At 42.4% G+C, this 9238-nt stretch overlaps 1 protein-coding gene across 1 annotated transcript; it reads right to left on the reverse strand.

Moving 5' to 3' along the window:
* Positions 1–534: 534 nt before the first annotated feature.
* Positions 535–8286, reverse strand: LOC129828568 (pyruvate dehydrogenase (acetyl-transferring) kinase isozyme 2, mitochondrial-like). Its single transcript, XM_055889615.1, has 11 exons — positions 7996–8286; positions 7229–7370; positions 6025–6096; positions 5553–5737; positions 4654–4743; positions 4339–4416; positions 4092–4168; positions 3839–3937; positions 2810–2920; positions 2488–2601; positions 535–2360 (listed from the first exon to the last, which is right to left on the reverse strand). Exons 1-11 carry the CDS (start codon positions 8111–8113, stop codon positions 2217–2219), a joined length of 1230 nt encoding a protein of 409 aa, XP_055745590.1. The 5' UTR covers positions 8114–8286; the 3' UTR covers positions 535–2216.
* Between the last annotated feature and the right edge of the window lie 952 nt (positions 8287–9238).

The raw sequence follows: 9238 nt of genomic DNA on the forward strand, positions 1-9238 counted from the left end.
AAAATTCAAATTCTGTAGATTTGTAGTGAGTCCCACAAAGACGCAGATTCAACACTCATGAGGTGCCTTTGAAGGCAGTGGAGAAACAATACTTGATATAACTCAGGTCTATATCTCCATGCATGGTAGGCTCCTGGCTCCTACACTTGTTTTTCTCTCTTGAAGAGAAAGTTACATAAAGCTGGGCCGTGCTCTCCTCTCTGATTGGTTACAAGGGTGCCGCCAGACGGGACAAGATTAATTGCTTCCTGCATCAGGCTCTCTCCATCCCGCCCCCTTGTTCTCTGATAGTATGGATATGTTAAACTGTTCTAGGAAGAGCAGACTGTAGAGCTGAAATGCTGAGAATGACTCTGGATCAGCACAGTAAGTCACAGCATTGAACTTAACTCAGTCATAAATGCATACGCTGGCCAGAAAGCTGCTTATTTAGCGGGTATGACGGACCTTTGACCTTAGCTGTGAGGTACAGTATCAAACCACAGTTGTTGTTCATGCATGTGTTTGTTTTTTAATCAAGACAAGAAAAATAACTTCCTTATTTGACATGATTTATTTGACATAATCACTTTCTTCATAAAAACAAGACATTCAAAATGTACATTTTGTTCAATTCAAGTATAATACAAACCAAACTAGCGTTCTGGCTTGATTAGAAGATACTCAGTTGACTGGGTCAACTGTAACTAGGGATCCGCACACATCTGGACCAATAGTGTTCATACTATTGCAAAGCAGGACAAACTTTCACTACGGTGGTACCAGTAACAAACTTCTACAGTGCAGTCATCCATCTTAGAAAAGGCATCTCCACGTTTTCTTCTACATGCTACATCAAGCTATTCACACAGGCAAGGAATTCCATCCAACACAATTATAAACTTAGAGGTCACATAGGCCTATGTGTTGGTTCTATTTTGGGGGTTGTTGTTTCAAGGAGTTGAATTGTATTTGAAACTTTCAGTTTAAGATATTGGTTCACCAAGTCTCCAACACTTCTACACTTTGCCCCGGATCTCTCATCATCGCGATTCTAATTCCCGTAAGGCTATATGAGCACAAACTATACATTCGGTTGTCTGTACTTGTACGCGTTTTGGACATTTTGTTAAAACTAATGGAAAGAAAACAATGTCGCGTATAGATATTTTCTCACTGACCAATCCACACAAAAGTAGGTCCATATACAATACATTCTTTTTATACCAGGAAAACAATGACTAATTGGCTAATATTCGTGAACAATCTGTTGTCTGCATGCATAGGCAATTATCAAGGACATTAGAATGTTTGATGTTTGAAATGTTGGCCACTTGGCAATAGGCACTCATTATCTTTAATACACGTTTGCCATACTACAGTCGAATAGTTATGTTGCTACAACTTCAATCTTCATAACAGGTTATAACCGGACATAGCTGCTCTGACTAACTAAAGGGTGGTGCCAACAAGGCTAACCAGACGCTGGCTGTCTCCATGCTTTACAACACTGATAACGGCTAAGTAACACCCCCTTTGTGTGTTACCCATACTCTTATAAGGATTTGAAATGATGCGACCTCCACTGAAACAATCCTCAAATGAAGTGGCTATCCTTCACAGTGAATACCATCATGACTACGTACTTCACCTAAACCTTCAAAACTCTGTAATTGTCAATCCCATGTTCTACTGGGATGACAAGATCTCCCACTTGCGCCTTTGTTTTTTTCTCCTTCTCTGACCATCTATCTTTGCCAGGATCCATTTTTCACACCCCCCCCTCATTCACTTTCAGGTTCCCCTCCTACACTGTCAACCCCAAATCCAGGTGTTCTAAGTGGGGCAGGAGGCTCCCGCTAAGTGCCTTGGTGTGGGATGGAACAGACTGATCAGACTGTATAGCAATTTGGGGAGCAGGGTAGTTTGAGATCTACAATCACTTGCACTTTGGAAGATGGCCTTTCTAAGGCACTGGTTCAATCCCCTGTCCCTGAACCCCCCTTCCTAGGAACACAACTTTAGTCAGGACAGGAAGTGAGTGGGTTTCCCACTTCCTGAAACAGGACACCACCAGGGGCTTTAAAGCTGTGCAATCAGAGGCTTCTTCCCTTATAGACTTCCTCCAGGATTGGTTCACGACGTCTTTCCCCCACCACCACGTCAACATTAGGTCCCATTGAGATTTGGCCCTTTTTCTCTCTCCTTAGGGCTTAAGGTAATTGAAAGGTCAAAGTTCACTTGGCGACTCTGTGTAAGGCCAGGTCCAGTGGTTCCTTACTGGGAACACACCAGTCATCTGCCTCCAGGTTAACTTTGTAGTGTTTCAGAGCTGTCTTGTTGAACACAGGAAGCCTCTCCACTGAATCTGTGGACAATGCCTGAGGGAGAGAGTGGGGGATGGAAGATAGAGTTAGCAATTAGCATGTCTAGGGATGTGACAACTTATTATTAGTAGGTTATTAGTATCTGAGGTGTAAAAGGAGGTAGTAGGTAGTTGCCTCTTACCTTCATGTGAATGACAGCATCAGTACCATGACCCTCCATCGAGTATAACTGCAGGTCTCCCTGGAAGTAACGCGCGTAGAGGCGCGAAATGGGAAGCCCATAGCCAAAACCAGCCTGGAGGGACACACAATAGGGGAAATGTTATGGCTAACAAAAATTCATTGACATAGTTGGAACTATTAGCACAATTAAAAATAGGATCGTTGGCCTCAAGGTAGAGAAATACTGCTAAAGAAAAGAAGGTTATCTAGTCATAAGTATGGCGTCTGTGCGGTTTTAGGTTCTGTGAGGTGATATAAGTAGATGTGTGTGTATCACTCACCAGTGGGGCACGGTGATTGTCACCGAAGTCGGGTCTGGGAGCTGTGGAGTACATGTAGCTGAAGAGTGTCTCAATCTTTCTTAAGGGGACACCACCACCCCTATCCATCACCTAAAAAAAGAGAGAGAGAAAAAGAAAAAGAGAGCGAGACAGAGAGAGAAAGAAATTACACTTCAGCTCAAACCCATTTATTGACATTATCTCAAATGTTGTATTTTTCAATCTGAGTCTATTTAAGTAGAGCTAACACCGACTAACACTACATATTGGACAAGAATACATGAAAAAAAAAGCCTATTACGTTATATAAACCTGGGATTAGAACATTGGGCCAGAGAGAAGAAAATGCTGAGGCCATTAGGAATAATAATCAAGGAATCTAGTGCAGAGGTGAACAGATGGACCTGGTGGTGGAGGTGGATTATGAGAGGACTTAGCTCAATTCATTGAGACAGCCATAGTTTCACATTCACCACTACTAAGATTCTAATTGGGGGAAAGGTTAACGATATCAACCAATAGCAGCTTTAGTTAATCCCTTACTAAATATGGCTTTATATACTTTGTCCAATCCTGTTAATGAGAGCATGGCTCAGTGGCTCTGCATTAATCATTGATAAGAATGATGCCTTGGATAACTCAATTAAGGCTGTACTAGGGGGTGAACTAGGCTGAGGGCACAATAGAGAGGTAAGCTATGGCACAACATTACAGCCAGCATCATCTTTCTCTTACAAACCATTGGGTTGTTTCAACTAAGATTTTGAGGTGGTTATGCAGCGAGGGAGTTTCAATGAATAACAGGATTGGGTTTGAGGTTAGAGGTCACATACTGTAGGCCTATGTGTTGGTTCTATTTTGGGTTTGTTGTTTCAAGGAGCTTAACTGTATTAGAAATGTTCAGTTTTAGATATTGGTTCGCCAAGTTTCCAAACGTTCTACACTTTGCCCCAGTTCCCTCATCGTCGCGATTCTAATTCCTGCAAGGCTATATGAGCACTGTGATTGGAAGTCTGCCCTGTCACTCACCTTGATTGACAGGTCCTCTCCGCCAAGGGCCACCATGACTCTGATGGGTGGGAGGTTGTGGCTGACTTCATGGGTCTCAATTGTAGCTCTCATGGCATTCTGGGGGACATCAGAAGAGAATGTGCAGGTATTTGTCAACACATAAAATCTGACCAAACACCATCATACTTTGATATTACTGTACTAAAGTCTTGCAGCCAATGTCCTCCCCATCATACATTTTGAGTTTTAAGATATCATTATATGGACTCACCTTGAAGAGCTCAAACAGCATATGGTAGAGATGGGAGGGGATATAAGTGATCTGGATTGGATCTCTGACATTGTTGGCTGAAAAGGAAAGGATAACACACTATGAAGTTCGCATAATTGCATTAGTTTATTTCCCTATAGCTACTAACGCACTGCATGTGATGCTATTAAGCTTTTACGATAATGTGTTCTTTTTTTTTTCAAATTCACATTAATTGTGAGGGTGTGTAGAGGCCTGCTGTGCTTACAGTTCATCTCCCTTAGCTCCAGCTCAGGGGCCCCGAGGTAGTACTGCTCACAGAGCATCTTGGCACTCTCAAACGCATCTGGAGAGAAAGAGACGAGAAGGAATGAAAGAAAGAAATGTAATTAGCTGTTTCCAGCTCTCACTCTGCAAAAACAAATGGACACGATTGCCAAATGTAGGTAGAGCCACTCTTTGTGAGTTACCGGCTTCAAATAAACAGAATAAGCACTTCCAACTGGGTCTTTCTATCCCCCTACCACCTCATTTTCACCTCAGACCAATTTAATGAGTAAGCCCCAAAGACTGGTTCTCTTACCTCGAATCACTTCAGTGACATCACACAGGGAGTCAATGCACCCGATGGTGTTGGGGTGGGCTGGGTTGGTGTTCCCGTCGAAAACAAGCGCTGCAGAGAAAAAGGGGACAAGGGGAGGAGGCAAGGAAAAGGGGGAAGAGTTAGAATGTTACGTGTGGTGGACCAAGTCCAAAATGTTTTGGTGAATTATTGAAAAAGGCAAGACTGGGCAGGAGAGGACCGGCAAGGCCCAGTTCTGTTTGAATGACCTTGGACAAATAGTGCTGAGGTGGGGGGGGGGGGGGGGGGGTCCAAACCCTGTGGGCAGTTTGAACCTGTTTTTCATTTGTTTCATAAGAGCTGACAACACAAAATACTATCCTACTATAGTCGGAACATTCTAGAGGCAAAACAAGTAAAGTGAGGTCTTTATTTTCATAACAACCCTATTTCCTGTCCTATAGTCAGGCCTCCGGGCTGAGACTGTCAAAAAAAAGTCTACCTCAGCATGTGCAAGTACCTCTGCCAGTCTTTCCATGCCAACCCTTGTATAGCTGGTTGCTAGCACAATTAGAACACTACTTGGATGTGTGTCAAGACTAACAGTGTAAGCATTAATCTCAGCTTCAAACGGCTTGCTCAATGCCAGGGCCAAATTGTTGCATTGCATTATGCTTGAGTTGCAAGTTCAGTTAAGGGGAATTGGATTGATCAAGGCCAAACTGATTTAGGCGAATCCCTGTCAACCATCAGCAACAGCTATTTACTAAGAATTGCTCCTCTGGAATTGGTGAGAGGTTGGCAAGTCCCAAAAACACATCCCCTAAACTATGTTTGAAATTAAACAGTTGCTTTAACTGACAAACTTATTTTGAATTGATCAATGAGGAATGCATTTGACCTCAAGAGGCGGGACTTACTGTGCTGGTTGATGAGCATGCGGATGGAGATACGGCTCATGTAGAATCGGTCCAGGAAGTACTGGATGTTCAGGCTAGTGACCGGGTCCTGGCCAAAGGTGTCTTTGTACTCAATGACACCCTGCGCCATAGTGGGCACCACATCATTGTGCCTGTTCCTAATGGTCTCCAGGGACTCAACAAACCTGGAGAGAGGGAGAGAAAGGGGGCTGTCAATCTTAGACTTTAACAATCTCCCTCCCCCAAACATGCAATAACTAGCTAGTTTTTCCAGAGTTAGTATTGGATGATTAATATATGCCATCTAGAAGACGCTTTTATCAAAAGCGACTTACAGTCATACATTTCACGTACAGGTGGCCACGGTGGGAATCAAACCCGCAACCCTTGTCATTGCAAACACCATGCTCTACCGATTGAGCCACACAGGACCACAATACGGCGGAGTTAGCGGAAGCTGGTGCAAACTTACGATTGCAAGACACTGTGGTCGTCTGGGCTCTTGTCAAGGAAGTCCAAGATCTCCATAAGGCTTTGGATGTACCTAGAAGAGAGAGAAGGAAGAGTTAATTTAGTGACCTTACTATTGCCACGTTACAATCAAACAGACATCTTGTCAACATTTGTTTAAACACTGAAAAACATTGATTCTCAATAGTAAAGCAACAGGATATTGGGTCTCAGGCTCTGTCAATAGAGACTGTCAATAGATAGCGAAGGTACTTTTGCACTGGTCATTTTCCAGTTGGCTTTTGGACCAGCTAGGTGCCATTCCTGCATCGCTCTGACACCAGGACACCCCCCATCCATCTCGCATTGCTAGGCACATTGTGTGTGTGTGTGTTTCTCAATATGTCCATGTGATTCCAATACACACAGCAGTAGGAAATCTACTCCACTGACACTCTCATATGCTGCTTAGGACAGCACAGTGAGCCTCTTCTGTCCAACTAAATCAAGTCAACTTGAGCCTTCATTTCTGCACGAGGCTTTTCCTTCCAGCCTGCTTCTCATCATAAAATGCAGTCATGGCAATAAAATAAACCAAAGAATATCATACAGTGTCAAATCATGTTATAACATAGAAGTGCAATAAAATGACATGATCAAATTGAGTTAAAGCATTCCAATGCACATTCTAAAACCTTAGATTTCTGCCGTTTATTTTTTTCGTAAAAGGTATTTTGTGTTTTCCAAAGTGCAATATGCTTTCATTGGCTATTACACAAGTGCAATTGTACAGTTTGCACTTGAAGTTCCCCTTTCGCACTCGAGCGCGCGCAGCAGTGGTGGACGTAGGCTACTGTACTTCCCCCCTCGTTTCAAGTGTTCCTGCCAAGACAGCCGTTAGTCGAAAACAACGAGGGGAGGGGAGGGAACTGGGACAAAGTTCACAGCGCGAGTGAGTGGCGCACAGCTGGGACACTAGAGTTATGCTGGCCTGTCCTGCGCATTGGCCAAATGGCTATAACAACAATGTTGCTTAACTTAATCAAACCCCAAGTATGTACGCTATGCTGCAAACAATAAACACTTTTGTGCTGACACTATAGCACAATATATTATATGGCGACATTATAGCCTACAGTCCCGTTAAAAGTGTACGTTTTCACACATAAAGCGAGTTATGTAAAACATTTCCGGATAAATTCCTGATTGCTCTAGCTGGCTCTTACCAGCGTTGCACCAGCTGCACCGATGGTGTGGTCAACAACCGGTCCGGTAAGAGGTTGAGCTCTTTCATGATGTTGGACAACCGGACGGGGAGTTCTTGTCTGAGGAAGGCAAAGGATGTCTTCTCGCAGGCATTTGTAGAACCTGGAGATGGTGGGTGTCAAAGTTAGATAAGCTAGAGCAAAAGTGTTTGAGGATTTTTCAAAACAATTGTGTAATAAAAATAGCTATTATTATTTATCCTCATCATCATCTGTGCATGCCAAACTATGGCCTATTCAGACAGGCTTCTGCCTATTCCTTTCGTATCTCATATCGTTAATGAAAACAATGGTAACGTTGTACCCTACATTTAAACATTATGATTGGCTAGCTGGAACAACCAGGTTTCCTTATGTAAACATGTTCAGTACATCGGACTGCTGTTTGTGGTCAAACTTGAACCAGCCTACATCCGTATGTAGTATTGTTTGCACATGAGACAACGCAGTGTAAACAACTATAATTTGATATCTAATTACCATATTCAGCGTTGTAGCTTAGATTGAGATTACGCCACTATATCGTTTATGGTTCAATTACCATTTTCTTTACATTTGCTACCATCTATTATTCTGCAAGCTAGCAAAACATACAATGACATCCCTCTCTATCAGTGTGCACGACACTGAAATTAATATTGAAACATTGTGTCGCTCGAATTCTTTGCAGAGCAACATTATGACATTGTTATTCAAAATGATGCTGTTAAGTCTTATATTCTTCTCACCGAAATCCAAGAATTGCTTCATAGACAACGGTGATGGTGAGAATTTGGAGAAATGGTCAATATGCTTTGGCACGTTTGCCAAAGCAGCGTTCTTCATCAGGAATCTGACAAACTTCATTATGCAAGGCAAATAAAAATTCCTCTGATAGTAAAGAAAAATCGAAATGTCCGTTCAGAATACAAGACGTATAGCTGCTGTCCGTTTAGGTCTGTCTCGAGTGTTTACGTACCAATGTTGATTTTCTGAAGATTGCGATAGTCGGAAATGTCTTGAAGTAGACTTCTCCGGCCAATAGCATTGCTTTATGCGCAGGACTGGCCAATGAGAGTGGGCGGTGGGTGCGCAGTGCTTGGGAACCCACCCCACAAGATATGGTCAACAACCCAACAGGGGCATGATGATGGAGTTGACAGATTGTTTATGCCACCTCTAATTTACATAACCTCAATTAACCTACCGGTAGCCTACGTCTGTCGCCTGTCTGGAAATAATCAACGTTATGCTGTTGACAACCTCAACAAGGTGACGTTCATGGATGGTAGCCTACTGCTGTCCAGAAAACAAGGGCTCAATTTGATTTTTTTTTCTGTGAATGCAGGGCATAGGTTATCGCATTATAATTGATAGCCTATTTAAATATTTCCACATTCCTGTGTTCATTTTACTTAGAAGCATGGTCACCATGGCATCAACCCCAAAAAACATGTTAACCTGTTTGTTTTAGATTTGGATCCCCATTAGCAGACAACTAGTCTTCATGGGGTCAATACTGTACAAAAATACTTTACATGTTTACAGTAATGGTATCAATACTTGGTCAAGGAGCACTGAACTTCACACACCCTCCATTCCAGTCAGAGAGGGGTAAAGACAAAAACAAGTCAAGACCATCACAACAAGCTTACATATCTGGTGAAGTAGGCTATGCAAAAGAAAATCCTAAAGGAATTTGAGTCATTTGCAAAAATAAATAAATAATGAAGTACATAACTAGAAAGTTATTGATTTATTCCTGCTTGTTACCGTCTAGAAAATAGAACATATATTCCCTTGGACAATGCCAGGTAAATACAATCTAAAACAGGACTGTAAAATCAAGTGGTGCCATTGTATGCTATAGTAGTAAACACGCCACCATAATCTTTTTATGATGTTCATTCACAACAAGGTGAGAGTTGATGGAGTGGGCATGACACTGTGTTTCCATAACAAGGTTAAGAGCACAACATAGAAATGACAGAG

Source organism: Salvelinus fontinalis, chromosome 2 (assembly GCF_029448725.1).
Source record: "Salvelinus fontinalis isolate EN_2023a chromosome 2, ASM2944872v1, whole genome shotgun sequence".
NCBI lineage: Eukaryota > Metazoa > Chordata > Actinopteri > Salmoniformes > Salmonidae > Salvelinus > Salvelinus fontinalis.

Coding starts and splice junctions, on each gene's coding strand:
- LOC129828568 (XM_055889615.1), bottom strand. CDS start 8,113: ATGAAGTTTGTCAGATTCCTGATGAAGAACGCTGCTTTGGCAAACGTG. Junction 4,417..4,653: donor TGTCACTGAAGTGATTCGAG/GTAAGAGAACCA, acceptor CTTTCTCTCCAG/ATGCGTTTGAGAGTGCCAAG. Junction 2,361..2,487: donor ATGCTGTCATTCACATGAAG/GTAAGAGGCAAC, acceptor TCTCTCCCTCAG/GCATTGTCCACAGATTCAGT.